The 24,000-nt window shown below is 40.4% G+C and overlaps 1 protein-coding gene across 1 annotated transcript in view; it reads right to left on the bottom strand.

The window, feature by feature from the left end:
- The window catches only part of CNGA3 (cyclic nucleotide gated channel subunit alpha 3), a 570,358-nt gene that overhangs the window by 384,578 nt on the left and 161,780 nt on the right, over window positions 1-24,000 (bottom strand). The window contains exon 3 of the mRNA XM_044072170.1: window positions 16,060-16,239. Within this exon, the coding sequence (XP_043928105.1) occupies window positions 16,060-16,239 (180 nt within the window). The remainder of the gene's footprint in view (window positions 1-16,059; window positions 16,240-24,000) is intronic.

Here is a 24,000-nt window from a genome sequence, read left to right as displayed (position 1 = left end):
GAAATGCTGCAATAGCTATATTTTCCATTTTTTATTAACACAATTAGTCTGATATTACTTCTATTTAATCCATTTTAAGTTGGTAAATGCATTTAATTAAGAAACCAGAATGCTTCTGACGCTAAGTATTGGGTTGTAATGTGACTGAACCATTTGTAATAATGGACATTTCAAAAAATTAAGTTTTACTTTTTAGTAAACCAGTTTCTGTTTTATTACTGTGAATATCTGTCCTCACTAATTTTATAGCTTGACCAGTCTTGGTTGATATGACAGGGAGATTCTGTCCAGCTTTCACATTCCCCTACACTCTTACTCTTCTCATATATCTTTCTTTGAAGAAATCTGAGCAAAATAACTTGCAATGCTGATTTTTCAACTTCAGACTACCTGCAGTTTCATTGTTGTTATGTGAAATACAGTCAGGAACCTCAAACTTTTGATTTGTATTTTAGCTGAGATGTTTCCAAAGAAAACCAATGACAGCTTCCTCAAACTTGGTTTCTCTTTCACAGTTGGTTTACACAAAGGAATCAATTCAGGAAATAAAACCTTCAGAAATTGTTCAAATGTGACTTTAAATTTCTCCCAGACCTCAGCCTTTTGATTGAAAGCAACTGTTTCTGAAAAATAATTCAATCATCATATCTGAAAAACAGAAAGTCTAAATGTCAGAAAAGCAAAGGATAAATAAAAAGGTATATTACATTATATATAAGCAGCAGATACCTAATGCACTAAATTGTTCTCCTTGCAAGCTCTGTCCAAACTTAATTTTATAAGGAAGCAATAGGAATTAAGAAAATGTTGTGGACTTTTTTCCAGTTAAGATACATTTGCATTGATTATAAATGCGATTAATGTCTGAGACACTTTATCGACTCAGTTTTGTACAGTATGACGGTGAATGCACACTGTGATATTGTATTATATTGTAATGTTATGCTCCCTAAAATGATTCTCATATAAGCAGCTGCACGCTTTTGTTATTATGATTGGACCTTTATATGCATTATAGAAGTTTTGGGTTGGTGATCCAGGTATGATACGTGATATTATACATGCATTTTTTTCTGAATAGTGAGCACCAGGGACTAGTGGTGACATAATTTAAATAGGCCATTGTAGATTTTATGGTATCTTACATACTGGGGTATTTTATTAGATGCAGGGATGAACTACATAGTTTTAAAACAAGGCTTATAATGCACTAAAATACTTAATTTGATACTAGTTCAAACAGCATGCTGAAACATGTCCCCAGTCATTTTTTTTGAACAGTTTGCTGTATAATTGCTTTTCTGGACACTGGCCTCCATTTCTACCAATGTACAAATCCATGGCTCTCATACTGAATGACACAGGTGAGTCTATTACTTGTTAATAGCAAAAAAAAAAACAAATTCACAGTTATTCACTGCAGTTTCAAATTTAAGATAATTAAATTATGTCATAGTAAGATATGCTACTTTTATAACAGATTGCATAATAAATGTTTGGTAAAATGCATATTGCTTAGTATCAAATTGTGCAATGTCATCTGCAGGTTACATAATGAATCTTGCAAGACATGAGCTTCTCACTGATGATGAGTGTATTATTTTATGTTTAGCAAATAACAAATATTACTTCTGAAAGTAGCACGCTTTATGACATCCTTGTGACTATTGTCTCCCAGTGTATATTTATATATATGTAGAGCATATTAGTAAGCTGAGAGTAAACCTATTAAGAAACACCAACAATAAAAGTCTACAGTAAGTCGGACCACCATTCAAGACACTCACAAAAGAAAGAGGCTTCTGCAAACTAGGTCCTGCTATATGGTGCAAGTTTCCAAATGACATAAAAAAAACAAATCTTATCAGAATTCAAAACTATACTAAAGAAACGCCTTCTGTAGAAAACCACTTGTACCTGTTTTCAAGACACTGTATAAAAATATAGTCTCACAACTCTCTACTCATTTAAATGCCTAATACCACCTACTTCTGTGCAACAGCCATATTATGTAATTAATGCAAATATGCATTTTCTACCTGCCCGTTACTATTTATAAAATTCTGTCATTGTTAATAAAATGAATTTTCCTCAACCAGAAACTTGTAACTGGCACTGTTATAACCATACTTTTAATGATTGTATCTTCTTTGCTCCTTGAGCCCATGCCATGACTGAAAAGGGGCAATAGACCAGTTAAATATACAAATTGTCACCTGATAAATAAATCAGCTCTAACTTCTGCAGAGTAGGAATAACAAATGCTCCTCATCCTCCTGTGTTCTTGCTATGCATGCCATGGTCTGCTCCACAGAATTAAAAGGGCTTCATGAGAAACTGGATTATAGTATAAACTTAAGTACATACTCACAGTACATTCACATGTTCAGAACATTATGCATGTACTGTAAGTATGTACATGTACTGTGAGTATGTACACAGTACATGCACATGCTCAGAACATTGGGTCTATATTATAACATTGAGGTTCGTAAACATCGAATGTTATAATATCGAACCCTAAACACTGAAATCCGCAAACATCGAACAGTCAGAATAGTGATTTTTTTTTCCCAGGGAAAAAAAATCGCTATTCCGAGAAACATACACACAACACAAACACACACAGAAAACAGCAATCCACACACATACACTTAAAATTCTACACCTAACCCTAAACTAAACTTTACATATACTACTAGCTATCCACTTACCTTAACCCAACCCTAACTCTAAGGTCCGTCACTATCGCACACTCACCTCACCCGCGCCCTAACCCTAACTCACCTAACCTGCCCCCTAACCCTAACCTAGACACAACCGCACACTTACCTGACCCACACCCTAACTCTAACTCACTTAACCCGCCCCCTAACCCTAAACTACACCCAATTGCACAATTACCTGACCCGCGCCCTAACTATAATGTCCACACAACTGCACACTTACCTGACCCGCTTCCTAACCATAACTCACCTAACCTGCCCCCTAACCCTAACCTACACACAATTGCACACTTACCTGAACCCAACCCATAACGTTCCAACATATCGAACACTGAAAACAGCAAAGCCACAGCAACAGCCCACCAAATTCTTTCCCAGGGAAAGAATTCAGTGTCCTGCACCTTCGCTGTTTTCAGCGTTCAACAAAACTGGTTCTATATTATAACATTCGAACTTTATAAAATTCAATGTTATAATATAGACCCCAGAACATTATGCATGTACCAAGAGTCTGTGCATGTAGTGTGAGTGTGTGCACTGTTTGTACACATGCTCTGAACATTATGCATCACCCCTGGCAGGTTCCTCCTGCTACACTGTATAATAATACCCAAGAAATACAAAGAGGACAAACCCAAAATGAACTGTGAACTGTCATGGATTATTTAGAGCACATGGGCAGCAGCATGGCTCACTGGTAAGACCCCTTCCTCATAGACTGGCAGTCAGCACAGAAGACAAAAGCCTGGAGCTGTTAATGAGCTGCTTCCTGTACCCAGGGAACAGGGTTTGAGTCTTTCCATCTTCATTTGCCTACTGTGTGACTCCGAGCAAGTCAGTTAAACAGACAGTTGTCCCAGGTCACCCCTGAAAAAAGACAGTTATGTCCAGTAGGCTTACCCATCAAGACATAAATAAAATAAAAACTAATCAGGGGTCCAGTATCAGTGCTCTACTCTGATTACTGTCTGTGGATTTTTTGTGTTATCCCTGCATCTGCATGAGTGTTCTGTATGTAGTCTGGCTTCCTTCCATCTCCCCAAAGTATACTGTTTACAGTAAACTCTCTTTGTCTCTCTATATATACATATATATCTATATATATATATATATTTATTTTTTTTTTTACCCTTGTCTTTCTTGCCTAGGTCATGTCTGACAAAAATGTCAGTGGGCTAGTCCATTTATCCAGTTAGCAGACAATAAATAGATAAATAAATAGCAATACCACTGTAAATTCTGAAACAAGATATGTTGGTAAACAACGAATGCAGTGGACCTTTCTTTTCATGTTTGTAATTGTAATATCTTGTACGTCAGTGATACTTCCTTTAATATGAAGGTGTTAGTGTACCATGTACTTCTTTTACAAAGTACTATTGTTTCTGACATGTTCAGTCCTCATCATTGGCTTTGTCATAAGTTAAAATGTGAAATAATATATTTACCAGGCTGATGATCTGTCCCTCACTTGTGAAGTAACATACTTACCAGGCTGATGATCTTTCCCTCAGTTGTGAAGTCAAAATATGAAGTAACATAGTTATCAGGTTGATGTTCTGTCCCTCAGCTGTGAAGTAACATAGTTACCATGCTGATGCTGTGTCCCACAGTTGGGAAGTAACATAGTTACCATGCTGATGATCTGCCCCTCAGTGGTATTGCTGAAGCTTAGAGCTGTGTCAGACAGCTCCATTTTATCATCAGTGAGTTGTAGTGCTGTCATTCAATTGCTTTTTCTCACATTACTGTCATTACCTACTGGCTGATAAATTCAGCTCTAACTTTACCCATCCCCACTTCTCAGGATATACCTGAAACTGTCTAGCCTCCAACTATCACACTAGACTAAGTCCTAAAAGTGCTACCAAAAGCTACAAATACTGCATTGATGGGTCTGACAATATTTCTGAATGCATCTTAACTCATTCCCTCCAATGAAGCTCGAAGTTCATTGTAACCTCCAATGGGTACAGCCTAAACTTTCTGATAAAATCACATGATGTCCTCACATTTCAAATTAATATTTATATCTTTGCAACTTCTTCTGGCTTTTCCTGGTTAGGGGTCACCACAGCAGATCACCTGTCTGCTCATGACTGGGAGTGGAGTTTTATGGTGCTGAGTTGCCAGCCTGGCATCCAACCTTCCACAGAAGACACATACGCATGCACTCACACCTAGGGCTAGTTTAGAGTGTCCAATCCACCTACAGCATATCTTTGGGATGTGGGAGGAAACTCAAGCACCTGGAGTAAACACATGCAACCACAGGGAGGACATGCAGACTTCACACAGAAGGCACCCCAGCCGAGGATCGAACCAGAGAACTTGTTGCTGTTAGACAGCAACACTAACTGCTGCACCACCGCAGCCACCCATTCATATCTTTGGAACTATTGGAGTTAAAGTGCAAATGGTAAACTCATCAGCATAAAATATTTTTATACTGGCAGTATTCTTTAGGTTCTAGGTCTTAAACTGAATTTTTTAAGTAACAATAAACATAGTAATTATTAAGTATATAATACTATGTACACAATTTGCAGCAATAAAGCAACCACTCAAGTTACACACATACTGTCAATAGCATTTTGTTCATCCAGTTGAGAGCTTTCATATGAGGCTAAGCAGTTCTGTCTTTGCTACCTGGTCCACGAGATATTTAGAAAAACATGAAATTTGTGACAATATAAATATATACACCGGACAGAGGTCGAATATCAATAAAGTTGTGTCTGCCATTGTGTAAGCTTTTAAGAGATCTTTTAACACTCTATATTGCATGGTTTTGGAATTATTAATGCAAATATGAACACAATATTTAACACCTACAAGTATCACTAGGATGCAGTTGCAGAAACACCTGGAGGCGTCATTCGGGTTTAATGAAGTAAATAGCATGAAGTATGATTTAGCCACACCCCTAAAAAGACTATGCAGTCTCAGCCTCTAATCAGGTTTTGTACCAAGTGAATGAGGAACAGCTACAGTCATTCTCCTGCATAAGGGAGGACTTTCCATAGACTGAAGCAATCACAGACCTATAAGTCTGACCAGCTTCATATTCAAAGCCATGGAAAAAACTTATCAAATCAAGGGCAAGTCATGCTTACATAATCTGTTGGACTTTACTGAAAAGGTCATCAAAGCAATAGATGATGGCAAAATGGTAGACACGACATACCTCGACCTGGCCAAAGCTTTTGACACAATTCCCCACTCAGGCATAGTAGAAAAGCTAAGTAAACTGGCAATAAACCCCTATGTCACCCTATGGATTGCCAATTAGCTCACAGATAAGAGGCACAAAATCAAAATAGGGGACATTACCTCTACAGAGGGACTAGTCACTAGTGGAGTCTCCCAGAGTTCTGTTCTGGGACCTTTCCTGTTTGGCATTGACTTCTCTGAAGTAAAAGTCAATACCAAAGTGCTCTTGCTGACTAAGTTTGCAGATAACTGCAATCTAGGAGCAGTCATTGAATCCCCAAATGACTTTGTCATCCTGCAGGAAGATTTGCCCCAAAAAATAATGGGTCACAAAATCAAGGGCTGAAACTTAATGCCAAAAAAATAATTACTGTATCCTTTGGCAAGTTATCTACCCTGGGGAACTACTACATTGAAAATATGTCCCTAAGAGCTGACCCAGTTGTTCATAATTTGGCGACTTATGTAGATAGTGACCTAACTTTTGACCAACTTATGTCCATTGTTATAAGAAAGACCTACTATACTTCACAGATTACAAACAAAGGGATTTTATCTAGTTCTAGGGATGTCATTGTCCCCATTTACCCAGCCCTTATTAGGCCAGTCATTGAGTACAATGCCCCTTTTGCCATGTATCTGTCCAGATACATGCAGCAATTTGAATGCCCAAAGAGATACCTTACTAAATGGGTACAAGGCCTAAACAATATGCCCCATGTTGACTGACTCAAAACCTTGCCACTATACTTGGTAACCTACAGACTATAAGAGGCAACCTGTGTCTGGCATACAAGGCATCCTCTGACATTATACTGATAGATTTACTGCAAATCAGCAAGTCAAATGACATCAGCTAAACTGTCTCCTCAGCATCAACAGAACAGTTTGGCAGACAGGTTTATCCTGCAGAGGATACTGATGCTTGGGAACAGACTTCCCATCCATAAAAAAACAAACCTCATCCCTGTTCATATTCAAGCACAAATTGGATGTATGGATGGGAAGCAGAACATTTACTGCAGGTCTTCCCCCATACTACTAATGGATAGAGGTAGCTCATAAATGCTTTATCCCATACATGGGTCTCCTCAAATTATATATGGTCTTATCCCAGTTATCACTAGGGATAATACGTATATAATTATTGACTGTGGGATGGGTAAGGCCAATCTAACATCAGATGAATAGGTTAATTCAAGCACCAAAATGGAAACTGGCTAGCCTAGTACTTACCTTTGAACCTCTAAACCTACTTCTATATGTCTGAAAGACATATAAGCATTATTGACCCCTGTCACAGTTTAACACAGTTGTCATAAAGATGCAGTGCCCCTAATTAACAGCATTGCTGTATATCACACCAGTAACAGTGCAGTGTGTTATTATTAGTGCAAAGCAGACGTCTCAGAGAGAGGAAGATTACTATAGCTGTTGTCAATGTCTTGCATCAGGACCATGTGGAACACTGCAACCTACTAAGGAACTCTTTGCAATGGCACAGAAGTAGGTCTGAATGGCTACACCAATATATATTATTGCTTTAGAATTTTTGTTAGGCAAACAGTCCACTTTCTATTATTATCAATATTTCAAGTCAAAGTTAAGCCACAATACTATACGCCAGCATTAAACAAAATAAAGGATAAAAAGGTTAAACAGAAAAGCCACAAAGCCATGAACAAACAGAAAAACTCCCAGATAAACCAGAGTTTTCACTATGTAATACATTAAACCTCCTTTGAAGGATGCCCTTGGGATATATACAAATGACACCTTAAGGACATCCAAGTGCTCCAATTCTAAGGTTTCTAAATGCTCACAGAATTTTTATTTTTGTTTTGAATCTTTAGTGATGCATTCAGGCTTTTAATGCCAAGCCCCAGAAGTGCTAGATAAAGCATGTTTCACCCTTTTTATGGAAGTTGCCTTGCTTACCGGTGAGAGTGGGAAGCATTGAGCTGCCTTTGGTCCAGATTTGTGAGATTTCAGCCAGAAACTAGGAGTTTATTGGTCGTTTTGGGCCAGTTTCCAGCTTTTTCCAGCCCCCTGGTATAAAACGCGCTATACGCGCGTTTTCTAGCTTGTACCTACTCAGCACAGACTCCACGTGGGCCAGCAGAGTTATACGAGCTACAGAGAGCAGAAAAAGCGACTTTTCTGGATAATAAGTATTTTTTCTGTTGCCTTACACTTCTGAAAAATTAGCGACTGCATTTCGCCTGCTGTTCTGTTACTTTGCAACTGTTTTTTATTGCATTTAACTTAAATCTGCACTTGTAATCGTCGTTTGTTACTTGTTATCTGTATTGTAGCATTTCCTCTGTGTTAGCTGTAATAGCTGGTTAATAGCATTTATAAGTGTTGCTGTAAATTGTTTCTGCCTGTCTCTAAAAAGAAAAAAAAAAAAAGAAAAAAATATATTCTCTTGTTTTTCCTACTTTACTGAGTTAGATTGTCCAGCTTCAGAGTTGCTGATTCCTGGGCTTTGTTTGTGGTTCCTGAGTACTGTTTCCTTGCCTTATTTGGGGAGAGGGAAGTTGCCTTGCTTACCGGTGAGAGTGGGAAGCATTGAGCTGCCTTTGGTCCAGATTTGTGAGGTTTCAGCCAGAAACTAGGAGTTTATTGGTCGTTTTGGGCCAGTTTCCAGCTTTTTCCAGCCCCCTGGTATAAAGCAGCTATACGCGTTAAGCGATTTAAGCGGAGTTGCCACTGTTGCACACTAGGGCAGCGCCGGTTAAGCAGGATTAAACTGTTCGGGCTACCTAAAGTCCACTCTTCAAATTTTCCCTTAAAACTACCTTCCTCAAACTATACTACTGATCTAATCAGCGTATCCTATAACTAAAAAGATCATCTCTACTTGACTCCAAGTAGACTATTCTCTATCTGTTTAACCTAGCACTTGATCCTACAGTACTTATTACCTTGATACGGCACACTTATAGACAGCACCCCAAAAAAGGAAAACCCCCATTTCTCGGTCACCCACGTCCCACGGAATCTAGTTTAAAGTTTTTTTTGTCTAGTCCTTCTAGCATGTCGAGGGATCAGTTGCTAGTGTCCTCTCCTACTCAGCTGGTGAACCTGGGAATATTGAGGCAATGTTACAATTGCCTCATGTACACAGACAACCCTCTCCTCCTCCCACAAAACACAAATACATGCGAGAGATGCAACTATACGGCCAAACTGGAGGCTGAGCTCTCTCAACATAGGACTGGCAAGACCAGTCAGGAGGAAAAGGTTACCACACACACTATAGACCCAGTCTCACATAGTACCATCACAACCTCAAATCATACACATAAACACACAAAGACATACTCGGAGGCTCTGATCAAAAATCTACCAAAACAGCAGAGGCCACCAAAGCAGACACCCAAACAACCACCACCTCAGAACACAACACCTGAAACACATAGACCTCACAGTCAGAGTGTCAAACAGTCACAGCCCTTAAGGCCAAACACAATGCCAGACACACTAGTCATTGGTGACTCCATAGTCAGACACACTGACGTCCCACTCACCAGACTGAGTAAGGAAAGGGTCACAGTAAGCTGCCTGTCGGGCGCTAGAATCCGCCACATAACGCAAGCACTCAAGGTTGCTTAACAGCAGGTACAAATACGACTCAGTCATTGTCCACGCTGGTGTAAACGACCTGAGACGTACCTCCTTGGACTACATGAAAAGAGACATTGAAGAGCTCTCTGATTATGTAGCCCAGGCAGGTATGACCCTGACCTTGAGCAGTATCCTACCTTCACCAAGAATGATGCCACAATACAGAGATAAGATGATCAGCTTTAACAATTGGCTTAAAATCTGGTGTCATTCAAAGGGGATCAAATGTCTGTCTGCCTGGGATGACATGCTGGACAAGCCACGCTGCTTCGCAAGGGACGGCTTGCACCTGTCACCCCTGGGATTCCGGATATTGGCAAAGGCTCTTGCCACCCCCATAGTGCCTTTTTTAGGCAAGGCTCAAATTCTAAACCTACCACCCTAGAACACAAAAAAGGAAACAAACTAAGGGTAATGCTGCTCAATGCCAGAAGTCTTAATCTCAAAATGCACGCACTCGAGGCCCTTCTCAGTATGGAGAACATCGATGTCTGTGTGGTGACAGAAACCTGGTTCAAGGCTCCTGAGAGCACCCCAGCACAATCACGTTATACCTCATATCATGCGTTCCGGCCCCAAAATCTGGACAATACCAAGAAAGGAGGGGGGGTATCCATATTCATCAAGGACACCCACACCTCAAGACTGGTGGCAACGCACGATGCATCGGAGACCATCCAGGTGCAATTAACCATAGGCAAGACTGCTCTGCAAATTGTAGCATGTTACAGGCCACCCTCACAAACTCTGGAACCTCACATGGCTTTCCTGAAAACACTAGAGGGGATAAATGTATCACCAAACACCATCATACTAGGTGACTTCAATTACCCTAATATAGACTGGGTACACTACTCAAGCCCAAACACCCTAGCCCAAAAGTTCCTGGAATTCATAAACTCAAATGCCATGGAACAGCTAGTCACCATCCCCACAAGAGGAGAAAACATACTTGATCTCATCATCACGAACATGGGAGCACTATGTTCAACACCGAAGTATACCCCTCACTGGTGAGATCAGATCACAAACTAATCTCGCTGGAGGTCCTCATCCCACCCCCACCTGAAATAAAAAAGACCACAGTAAAGAACTTCTCGAAAGCCGACTTCACACTTCTAAAGACTAGTGTGGTCTCCTTTAAGGCCCCGAGCCGGCGGAAAACAGTATTCAAGCCGCTGAATCACTTACAAATGCCTTCTACCAGCACCTGCAGGACTGCATGGATAAGGCAATCCCAAGCAAAACAAAGACTCTTTGTACCAAAGGCAAGCGTCCAGTCTGGTGGACCCCAGCCATAAACAAACTCTACAACAAAAGGAGGAAGCTACTACAAGATAGAGCAAAATCCTTAAAAGGTAAGACACCCTTGATCACTATAAGTAAAAAACTAAGAGCCCTCATAAAATCATCCAAAGCAAATTTTGAGAGAAAAATAGCTAAAGACTCAAAAGACAATCATAAGGCCTTCTTTAGCTATGTTAGAAACCTGGGAGGAAACTCCCAGATATGTTCAGAACTAGTTCAAAATAATGTGAAGATTACTGATCCTACAGACATTGCCAACATACTGGCTGACAGGTTCAGTGCAAACTCCCCCTCCCCCCAAAAGGAGAGATATCTATACCAAGCGATTGCAGTCCCCCAAACATCTCCAACACCCAAGTGAAAACTGCTCTCGCCAAAGCAAAAAACACAGCATCCATGGGACCTGATGGTGTCCCCGGCTGTGTGCTCCACGAACTAAACGATGAATTAAACCCACAGCTAGGACAGCTGTTTAATCATAGTCTTACCTCTGGATACGTGCCCAGGGAGTGGCGCACTGCAACTGTGGTCCCACTTCATAAAGGCGGTGCCTCCACCGACCCTGGAAATTACCGGCCCATTAGCTTGACAAGCCTTATCTGCAAAGCCATGGAGAGGATCATAATGGACCTCATAAATAAAGACATAGGGAATTTGCAGACTTTTGATCCATCCCAGTTTGGCTTTGTCAAAGGCAGATCATGCCTTCTAAACTTGGTTGACTTTTTCGAAACAGTCACCAAAGCCATTGATGAGGGAAAGGCAGTCCATACAGCCTACCTAGATCTGGCGAAGGCCTTCGATACAATACCCCACTCGGGTATCATTGAAAACTCATCAGCTTAAATGTTAACCCATACATCACAAGATGGGTTGCAAACTGGCTGAGTGACAGAACCCACAGGGTCAGAGTTGCTGGCGCCATGTCAGACTCAAAGCCTGTCACAAGTGGTGTACCACAGGGCTCAGTCCTGGGCCCACTCTTGTTTGGCATCTACTTTTCTGAAGTACAAGCAAACACAGGAGGGTTATGGCTGACAAAGTTTGCAGATGACTGCAAACTGGGCGCCATAGTAGAAAACACATCTGACACAGATATCCTACAGAAGGGTCTCACAGAAACGGATAACTGGTGCCAGAGCCATGGCCTAAAGTTAAATGCCAAAAAATGCATAGTCATACCCTTCGGGAAAAACAAGGTTACCCCTAGCTACCAAATAGGTGGCAATCCACTGAGCACAGAAGAAGTTATCAGGGACCTAGGGACACAGGTTGATAGTAGTCTGTCATTCGACACCCATGTAGCCAAATTAGTTAGGAAGACCTTCTACATTGCCCACCTTATCATGAAGGGATTCTCGTCTAGATCAAGGGAGGTCATAGTCTCCCTGTACTCATCACTCATCAGACCAATGATTGAGTATAATGCCCCATTCGAATGTATCTGACCCGACACTTGCAGCAGCTTGAGAGGCCACAAAAGTTCCTCACCAAAAGGATAAAGGGTCTCAAACATCTGTCCTATGCTGCCCGACTGAAAGAACTCCAGCTCTACTCAGTCGCCACCGCTTGCTCAGAGGTGACCTTTGCCTAACATACAAGGCCATGTCAAACCCAGATTTGATGAATATGCTTCACCTCAAAAATCTAGATCCATCAGAGCCACAAGGGCGGAGACTTAAACCTGGACACGGCTATTAATAGGACGTGTTGGAGGGATAGATTCATCACCCAAAGACTCCCTATGCTGTGGAACAAAATCCCGGTATATGTGAGGCAGAGCACCTCGCTGGCCTTGTTCAAGAAAAATCTTGACCAATGGATGGGAGATCGCAGATATACCCCAGGGATCACCTCAGTGTCACTGCTCGACAGAGGCACAGCAAAATAATGGGTATAGTTCCCCATACTAAAGGGGTGGCGTAAGCCACAAAACTATGGGCTAGGCTTGTAAATGCCCTTGGGCAGATAGCCTAGTATGAACCTATGAACCTATGAACCTATAAGTGGGTACTTTAACCATTCTCTGAAAAATCTATATCTTTAACATTAGGGTGACTGCAAAAATATCCCAAACAACAAACAAGACAAAGGGTACAAATGTCACATGCAAAATGACAAAGCCAGCAACAAACAGAAAGACCCCAGATAAACAAGTCTTCAGTGTGTAACCTTACGGAAACTTCCTGTAAAGAAAGCTGAAAACAGTTAGCTATGTTAGCATCAGGAATATTATTTATTTCTTAAAAACACACAGCAATTCAAAAGGACTTACTGGACCATGTCGGTAATCTACTTCCCAGGTTCAAGTACAGCAGTGCTATACTGGGGCATCAGACTGCAGTTTATGCCATACAACTAGCACTAATCCTTTACGCTAAGCTTGTGTGCACCCCACTCATAAGGGATATCAGTAGATGCCATGCAGTCTGAGAACTTTCATTACATCCATCTCTAGTGCTGCAACATTAAGAGTGTTGCTAATATGCAAACACAAGAGGACATTCAAAATTCAAAGGCATCCCTGCTGTTACCAGAGGGTCAGTTAATGTGTACCAGAAATACCTGACAAACAGGCCTTCCACCGCCTGTTAACAATTTTCCCCTCACTTCTGTCAGTCGTTACACACATTTGTCCCTTCATCATAAAGAGTTGAGGCTGCCTGTGAGTCTATGAGTGCTCCTTCTGTCTCAGTGGCATTCTGCACTCTTGTCTGTTAACAGAGTTCTCCTCCTCTCTGTCATTCATCATACCCCTATGTCCAATAATCAGGAAAAAGTTGACGGTACCTGTGAGCCCTCTTCTTGTGCCAGTAGTATTCAATGTACTTATCTTGCCCACATCCTGAAAGTCTGAAAGTCAACAGTACACCTTCAGCAGTCTGGCAGTTATAAGAGTCCATTATATCACATTTATCCCATGTGTTCAGAGACCCTATACTCCATTTCTCACATCATGTTAGCAGTCATGCTTTCCTCCCCCTATTAGTCAGTGACCGATGTCCACTGTTTCTCCCTCCTCAAATACACTGCAAACAGTCAGAGCTCCTGGCATCTGTCACATGTATTGTCATTGATAAGAACCTCAGGTCAACATTCCATAGATGCTGTCAGCAATTAGGGCAACTCTGCATCCCAGCACTTCCTCTTGCAGTGGTTATAACAAAATCCTATCACTTTGCTACTAACTTTGTTCAATGAGGTGGTTAATCCATCTGAAAGCTTCCTAAGTAACATGTGCAAAACTGGTTTGTCTCTATCAAGCTATCTTCTGATCCAGGCACACCAGTAGGGTCAACCAACATATACCAAAACTATGCTATTTTTTTAAAAGGCTCATGTCTCATTTGGCTATTACAGACTGACAGCTTCAGCATACTGTACTGACCATGTCTTGATTTACCAGTCCATCCAGTTCTTCTCCTGGCCCCTCTATCTGAGCCCATTTTAACACACTCCAGTTGGTCACTGGAGTGGTGGAACCATGTTTCAGCTTACCAACAACCAGATGTTTACATAGCTAACCTTAAAGCCTGGGATGTTGCTTAATAAATTTACAGCTCTGTATATATAATATGTGGCCAAATGAACTTACTGCATTGAACCAGTAGCTAAATGAAGTTTTTAGCCCTCTGCATTCCTTAACTAATATAACTAACTGCGATGCTGCAGCCTCAAGTAAGTTAAATCCATTTAAATAATAGCTCATCCTATTGGACTTATATTGACCAACCAAAATAATACATATGCATGCATTAACCTGAGATCTTTGATTAGAATCTTCCTCAGACTACATTTCTTTTTTTGTCTACTTGACCTTACAGAGGAACCCTTATTAAACATGATCTACTACTGGTGACTTGTCACTGGGTAGTTTGCTATGGGTCTATATTATAACAGTGAATGTTTAAAATAGCGAACGCTGTATAATCGACCCAAAAAAATGAAAACACAAAATTCCAAACAAACGGAACAGCAATTTTTTTCTTCAGGGAAAAAAATTGCTGGTCCGCAAAAAAAAAAAAAAAACCCAAACACAACATAAGTTGGGGGTTTCTGCCCCCCTCACCCACCTTACTTAAATATACTAACTCCGAGATCGCACTGCAGTGGAGGAAACAGCAAAGTCCCAAAAACGGCCCAGTGATTTTTTTTCCTGGAAAAAAATCGCTGTTCCGTGTCTTTGGGATTTTGCCATTTCAACATTTGGCTGTCAATTAAACAGCGTTCACTATATTAAGCGTTTGCTTACTTAATAGGAAACCATTTGCTATTATATATGACATCATAAGTTAGTTAACAATGCACTGGTGTGGGGTCTCTGGTCTCACATCCCTGTTCTCTAAATGTACAATCTCTGAGGTTGCACCAGAGAAAAGGGAGTACATTTTCTTCCCTTTCTACAATCCGTGCAACCTTGGAATGAGTATACATAGACTGGGGTGCAGGAGCAGAATCTCTGGTCAGTAAGTCAGGCATCAAGTTAGGCAAAAGTTAGTCACTGATGTTTCAAAGCAGACCCTTTCTTTTTTTATTAACTGCATTGCTTTCAGATTTATAGTTTGCTGTCTCTGTAATGGTGCAGTAGGTAGCATTTCTGCTCCACGGAGCTTTGTTCACAATTTGGCTCTCATCTAAAGTGCTTTCTGTGAGGAACTTATGCCTTCCTTTTGTCTGAATCTGTTTGGATGCCATATGTAGTACACTTTGCAGATCACAAAAACATGCCAGCAAGTTGAAATGGCAGTCATCTAAATTATATAAATACAGTGTGTGTCTGTGTCCAGTGACTGGTAACGTGTTTGTGAGTGGTTCCATGAATTAAGACTTCTACCGGCTGGGATAGGCTTCAGTCATAAGGTGTCTATTTAGATACAAATGTATTATTTTAAGTTATTGCATAACCCTAAAAAAGCAGAGTATTAGTCCAAAAAGGCAAAGAATAGTACAATAACTACAACTGCATATGGGCTTAAATGGTATACACACTTATCGACCAATATTTACACTGGTAAAAAGTCTGAAACAGCTGCAGTGGAAAAAAATGCACCCATGGCTCTTAGTGTTATATGTACTGCAGTTTTTAACACAGAATAGTCACTATAATAAAATTAGTCAAATAACCTGTGAGTCTGTTACAAATCCAGAAAATATTCAGAGCTGTTTATCATTCTTAGCTTACCTTTTTGCTCTGCCTGACCTTTCCGGGTTACCCAATCCAGATTGATTGTTACTTTCTCTGCTGGACACCTCCTTCAGCTCAGGCCCTCGAAATCTTTCAAGAAATGAGTCTGGTCTTTGATCTTCATGATGTAAATGCCTTGTTGCCCAGGTTCTCAGAGAAACAACAAATCTAGATACCCTGTACAAAACATAAAATGAATTTGGGGCTTTGGTTCACAGTGTAAGAAAATGTTTTTTCTAAGTAGTTCACTGTATCATAAAATTAACTTAATTTCTTGGTAACAGCTAATAATGAGTTCATAATTATGTGAAATAAACCAAGTGAAATCTTAACAGGATTTCATTTAAACATAGCAATGCTACCACATCTATCACAAAATGGTTGCAGACTGTTTCCTTAGCAAAGTTAAAGGATACTCGAAAATAATTAAAATAAAATAAGCAATAATAATAATTAAAAAGTGAGATTATTCCCTCTTCCAGGAAGAGTTTATGTCAGTCATAGAAAACCATGGTATGAATGGTTCTCTGCTTTTCTAGCTCCTTAAACTCCAAAATATTATCAGCTATGATATCTGATGTGATGGTAAGAAACAGCTAAGGAAAGACAATAAAAATCACAAAAAAATGTACAGCATTTTCCAGGCATATATGCATTCCATACAGTTACTAGAAAATTTAGTAAATAAACAGTACATTTCACAGCTAAATAAAATATCCATTGTGGTTAAATTTACTTGCAGAAAACTTAAAATATTTAGTAGAAATCCAATGGATGTTTGGATTAAATATAACACTATTATCTCTTGATAAAGAAGATAGCTTGAAGAAAAAAGAGAATATACTACCATCATGTTTTGTTTTGGGTCAAGGATGGATAATCTGAAAAACAAAATCAGGTTGATATCTTCCAGATTAAGGGTAGATGCATTTATGAGTAGATTTCAGTTTAAACTAGTCACCAAAACTACACTGGAACCTAGGACAAGATTTAAAATATTGTCTCAAATTCAACCTCTAATTTTCCTTTAGTGTTTCAAATGGCATCTGCCGATAGCCTCTTACTGAATGTATTTATTTAGTCGTTATTAATTAAATACACAAAGGGTCATTTGTTTTGATTGTGTGACTAGGTTAGAGTTATGCACACCAGAAATTATTATTATATTATTATTTGTGGGTATTAAAGTCCTAGTGGCAGGCATGCACAGCAGCTTCATGAATGAATATATGTGCAGCTGTTTGCTGCTTGTTCTGGTTCATTCTCATATCAGCCATCATCATTCAGATCACAAACAATGAAATTATCAGATGCACATTTACACCTGATGCATGCTGGATTGTGTAAGATGCTGGACTGCACTACATGTATGTGCTGAGCAGAGAATTCAGAATAAATGCATCACATCTGACACAGGCTAACTAACTAAACAGCCTGTATTTTTAGAGAATTGCTGGCCGTATGACTAGGAAATGCAGTCCAAACTGGGGTGGGAGGGGCGGTAGAATGGATGGATTGACCAAAGCTGTAGCAGAGGTGGAGGTGAAGGGACTGGGTGCTTCACTTGTAACTGTTATGGGGTATGATTATCGCCCGAGAGTAATAAAGCAGTAATATCTGTCATTTAGGCAGCGGCTTCAATGACAGTCTGAGTAAGGGTCTGTACCAAGAAGCTACTGGAGCTGCAGTTTAGCAAAAGGTGTTTGTTTTGAAAGTGTTGCAAAGAAGCATTACATATTCTGTACATAATATTTCCTTTCTAGTCCTGACCATCCTTTGCATGTTGTGGAATCAATTAAGGACCAGTAGAGCTGTGGCTTCTCAAATGACAGCCTGGGAACTCTAGAAAGGTGTTATGATAACACTTTAACAGACTGTATTCACAGAAGTCTAAAAGAGTTACAAAGAGCTGTTATGTGTGTATATCTTTACTGATATCTCAAGATTGCCTTTTTTTGCTCTTCAAGCCTGGTTCTAACAACATTGCAAGAGCTCAATAACAGGGTTTTGCTAAGCCTGGAATGTTGTCTTTTTACCTTCAGCTCTCACTAGGAATGGTTACACTGCCCTACCACCTTAATATGTACCAGGGGATAAGAAAAAGAAGTAGCTCTCACTAAGAGTGGTTAAACTGCCCTACCACCTTAGTATGTACCAGGGGATAAGAAAAAGAAGTAGCTCTCACTAAGAGTGGTTAAACTGCCCTACCACCTTAGTATGTACCAGGGGATAAGAAAAAGAAGTATAAAAGTGACATAGAAGCAAAATCTGAAACAGACCTGTGTGATGCTGGAATCTTGAGTGTGAACTGGTGAGGGCAAATCTTTGTTGACCAAAAAAAAAAAAAAGTGAGACAGACAACAAAATGAAGAAAAAAGAAGATAACAACAGGAGAAATAAAAGAAAGATGGCAGGAATTATATAAGATTTGAATGAGGCAATAGTGAATTAACCGACTAGGCCACAAGCACAATAGGAAGAAGAGACAAACAGCAGATAGTTCTTGAAACAAAAACAAGAATTCTGCAAACATTTCTTATGTTTGGAAGGGGAGACTTACTGCACTATTACAGCAAAAAGGAAAGGAGAAGACAAGCAAAAGTTATGAAAAAAAAGAAGAAAATGTGGGGGACAACTTAGCACATGTGGAAGCAGATACAGAAAAGGAATGTCCTGTAAGTGACAGAACACAGAAATCTAAAAATATATATACAGGAAATAAAATGCAAGGAAAATTAATTCCTGCACATGACTTGTGTTTGCATTCAATGGGGATGCTGGCTCCAGTTTAAGGAAGGTTATGGGGCATTCATTTTTATTAAAGTTCTAATAAAATACAAATAAGATAAAAGGGAAAATGATAAAAAATAGGACAGGATATTGTATTCATAATATTCTGCACACTACAACAACTGAGGCAAAATATTTAAAACTTCATCTATGTACATTACTGCTGCATTTGCTCCTATTTATGTATGTATGAATGGATGGATGTATGGATGTATGGATCAATCTTTTTTTTGATAAGTTTGTAACTGAACTGGCCATAAGATGTACTTTTTGGTCACCTACACTTGCTAGCACATTCTCGTATGGTACAAGCAAAGTCAACCAGCAATTAGATATGCCATACAGAATAAAATTTCTCTCAAGAAATCATAAGCTAATGCGATCCAATAGTGCAGAGGGATCAAGTCCTTACTACATCAGAGAAGACCCTTATCTGAATAGTGGCATGGGTGCTGGTGGGAACAGATTGGGGAGGATGATAGTCTGCAGCCAATACCAGCTTGCTCATGTTGGAGGAAGGTGGCGTATATTCACTGCAGTAGTAGTGTTAAGACAAGGATGGGCTCCACTCTACAAGTGGTATACCATCTTGTTAAGAGGGTGTGCAGGCATTCCAAAGGCAACAATTGTAGGTCTTACAAGGCTGCCATGAGGTAGAAGAGGGTTAGAGCACACTTCCCAACAGTCATATGACACTGTACCAGATTTGTTGATCCCCTCACAGCTCTGGACTTGAGTTAATCACTAGGAGGGGCTAAGCCTGTCTGGTAGACCCAGTGAATGAGGACAGGAGCTGCTGACAGCTGATGCTCAGCTGAAAAAAATCATAAGGTAAAGAGTTCTGCCACAGTTCTTCGGGAGTCCCAGTTCAGCTAGCCCTGTGAATGGTATTCTGGGCCATATTTCTTCCACCTGCAATACATTTTAAGTTTATGTTAACTCCATTCACTTATCACTATATGACTTTGCTTAGACCAGAATACCTCTCATTTTAGTATAGGCTTTTCTATCTGCATCTGAGTTTTACCGGGCAACACAGTGGTGCAGCGGTCAATGTTGTTGCCTCACAGCAAGAGGTTCTCTGGTTCAATTCTTGGCTAGGATGTCTTCTGTGTGGAGTCTGCATGTTCTCCCTGCATTCATGTGAGTTTCCTCTGGGTACTGTGGTTTCCTCCCACATTCCAAAGACATGCATCTGGAGAATTTGTCCCCGGGCCTCTGCTGAAAATAGGCTCTGTCCTAGTCAGAATTTCCCAGTCAACAAATGTTAAAGAAAATAAATAAATAATAAATAAACTACTACATAAAACCCCATATAAGAATTTATGTTTATATGTTTGTAGGTTCATAGGAGGTTACTAGGGTAATGGCCCTAGGGCCTTTACAAGCCTAGCCTTGTAAAAACCCATGTACCCTAATTGACCACAGTTAGATGGCCATTGTTAGCAGATCAATTATATGATTAGCACTGACTACTCCTGTCGATGAGAAAAATATGTGCCACCCCCCAAGATGAATTTACAGTCACCCATCCAATTGTCAAGGTTGTGCTTAAATAGAGTTATTGAGGAGCTCTGCTTCATGTGAAGTGGGAGCTTATTCCAGAGGAATAGTAATCTCTTGGAGATATATCTGTTTCTCCTATTTATGTATGTATGAATGGATGGATGGATGGTTGACATCCCTGAAATTTGATTTCCGGATGTACAGCATTTCCATAACGCCAGGGTCAGAGACTGCTGTGTAGGCCAGGCACAGTTTGCCTCTCAGCAGCCTGTATGATACAGAGCACAGTGGCAAGGCTTTCAGTCTTTTCACGCAAGTGACATTTTGGAGGCCCTAATTTCTCTTGGTTAGAAACCTCTGTGGTCTCTCCAGTTGCTGCAGGTATCTGGTGAGATACATACAAAAGGGAACACTGTACTTAATTAGTTGTCTGATAAGGGCTGAGTACAGCGGAGTTATAACCTCCTTAGTCTTGAATCGATACCTTATTTATGAGACTCACAATGTAGAAGGCTTTCCTTGCCACTATAGACACATGGTGATTGAAGTTTAGATTGCTATCAAATTGTGTTCCCAAGTTTAGCATCACTGGGTTTGAACTTAGAGGGGTGCTATTTATATCATAATTAGTAGGGGCTACTTCTTTGCCAAAGGGGATAATGAAGCATTTTTTTGTGTTAAGTTTTAGTGACTTTGGCACCAATCATTTGTCTGTGTCAGCCCCTTCTGTAGTATGTTTACATTGTTGGGAGATCACTGATTACACCCAGTTTGCAGTCCTCTGCAAACTGTTTCAGCCACAAGCCATCTACTTTCACCTGGACCTCAGATAAATAGATTCCAAACAGTAAAGGGCCCAGCACAGATCCTTGTGGTACCCCACTGGTAAATGGTCTACTGGTAGAGGTGGAATCCCAAATTTTGACAGTGTGTGTTATGTCAGTGAAGTAGTTGGCTGCCCATTTAGTGATGTATGGGTTAATCCCCTGCTGGGAGAGTTTCTCAATGATCCCTGAGTGGGGGATTGTATCAAAAGCTTTGGTTAAATCAAGATAGGAAGTATGTACTGCTTTGCCCTCATCCACGGCTTTGGTTACATTCTCAAAGAAGTCCACCAGGATTAATGAGTAAGATCTACCCTTGACAAAAACAAGAGTTTAAAGGTCACCTGTGTTCTTATTGATAAGACCCCTGATGTTTCTTTCCATGGTCTTGCAGATAAGACTGGTTAGGTTTATGGGTCGATAGTTTCCTGAATCGGTTGATGAATCTTCTTTGTGCAAGGGGATTACTGTTGCTGTTTTCCACTCTGCCGGAACAAAACCAGTGCTCAGGCTCTAGTTAAAGAGAGTGCCAAGTGGTTCCACTAGGTCTTGTTTTAGATTGTTTAGTAAGCAACCTGGCATATTATCTGGTCCCATAGAGGCCATGTTTTTGGCCTTGGAGAGTGCTTGTATGACCTGTTCTTTGAAGATACTTAGTAGATGACTGGTTTCAAGAATGATTTGAGGTATGGCTGGTGGGGATGGGGGTGAAATTATTGCCAAATCTGTCAGCTAGCAGGTTGGCAATTTCCTCAGGTTCAGTGTTAGTGGTACCAATGACTATAAGTTCAACGCACAACCGGACATTCCCTTTTAGGTTTCAAATATGGCTAAAGAATGCCTCATGGTTGTCTTTAGCAACGGGATGCTAATTTAGTCTTGTAACTAGCCCTAGTGGACTTTACATGATATCAGATTTGCCTCTTCAAGCTGTGGGGCATATTCTTCTTCCCCTGTTGAGTAAGTTCCCTCTTATTCTTAGATATCAGTTTCTTTCTTTTGTTATATAGCTTATTTACACTTACAGTCCACCAGGGTGGCTTATTTTTTGGGAGGACCTGGTATTAATCCTGTCAGGTACAGCTGAGTCAATGCATTTGTTTAAGTGGCTATATAGGGCATTTGTGTACTCTTCTGCATAGAAGTCACTGTTGGCTGTGTTAGCAGGGGCTTTGAAACTTTTTATACCATCGCTTAGTAGGTTGTAGTTTGCTTTGGAGAAATTTTTCATTTTTTTTGCTCCTGTGAAGGTGTCAGGTCTGATCTTTACTTCAAACGATTTATAGTTTGACCTTACCAGGGAGGGCAACATACACAGGTGGTAGTGCACTGACCCCCCCCCCCCATGTTGGTGAGCACTAGGTCTAGGACATTTGAGCCCCTTGTGGGGGTGCAGGCCAACTATTCCAGGGCATTTGAATTAACAAAATCCAGGAACTGCAGATTGATTATATTTGTGCTTATGTAAGTCACCCAGTCGGTGGAAGGATAGTTGAAATCTCCCATGATCAAGGTGTTTGGTTGTATAATGAGTAACTCTAGCAAGTCTAGGTAGGTGATGTGTTTCTCCTGGTTCATTGTGGGAGACCTGTTGCTAGCAAAGATGTGGTAGGGTATTTTGCTTATAGTTATTTGGACCTGGATTAGCTCAAGAGAGTCATACTGTTTTACCAGTCTCAAGGTGTATTTGGATTTAATGAAGATCGATACACCTTCACCTGTGGTTCTTTCATGCTCGTTTTGAGGTCTGAGCATGTGAAAGGCATTGTAGTCTTGTACAGCCACGGTGCTCTCTGTGGACTTGAACCATGTCTCAGTGACTGCACAGATGTCAGCATCTTTCAAGGTGAGGAGTGTTTCCAGAGATTGCAGTTTACTGTTTAGGCTCTTAGCATTAAGCAGCAGGACCTTCAGTTTGTCTCTGGTGGATTTCTTTATGCTGGAAGTTTTTGTTTGTACATTGCCTAAAAAAAGCCCTAGAGCATCTTTGCCAGTATCCAAAAGCCTTGAGAAGACAGGTGAAGGACATCTCTGACAAAATAGCGTGGTCTGTCAACCATGTCTTCCCAGGATGTCAGATACTGGATCCTCCTGGAATGACACCAGAAGCTAAGCCAATTATTGAAATCAATCATTTTTTATCTGTATTGTGGCATCATCCTAGGTGAAAGTAACATGCTGCTTAGAGCTAGGGACATACCTGCCTGGGACACATAACCTGAGAGTTCTGTCATGTCTCTCTTCATATAGTTCAGATTGGTACTTCTCAAGTTATTCAGTCCAACATGTACTGTGACACAGTTAAAAAGGTAATTGTTGCTGAGTGACTTGAGTGGGTGCATGATTTGACAGATCCTGGTACCTAACAGGCAGCTGACCATGACCTTCTCTTTGTCCAACCTGGTGGGGGTGATGGTTTACCTTTACATGTGTGTATGGCACAAGGGCAAAAAGCAATTTTCTGAAAGGCAGTTTGCAAAGTTTGCAAACGCCGAATGGAAAAAGGTTCAAATGTGCAATGAGCGAATGCACAGTGAGATTCGCTCATTGCACATTTGACATACTGGGGCAGATTGCACTATAGTGGTGATCGGAAAATGGTTCCTTTCCCCACTGTAGTGTGATCTCGGAGTTAGAATAATAAAATAGGGGGGATGTGGGGGGCACAGCCCTCCACATGGGAGGTGCAGGGGGGCTTGCCCCCTGCATTACACTTTATCTAATTTTTTTTCGACATTAATGTTTGAAAATCGGTGAATCAGATTTTCGATATGCTGAATTTTCGAACATTTACAACTATCGCTGTTGTAAGTTTCAT

The sequence above is a fragment of the Protopterus annectens genome, chromosome 5.part0 (assembly GCF_019279795.1).
Source record: "Protopterus annectens isolate FY-2018-M chromosome 5.part0, PAN1.0, whole genome shotgun sequence".
Taxonomy (NCBI): domain Eukaryota; kingdom Metazoa; phylum Chordata; order Ceratodontiformes; family Protopteridae; genus Protopterus; species Protopterus annectens.
This window is presented reverse-complemented; position numbering and strand designations above follow the sequence as displayed.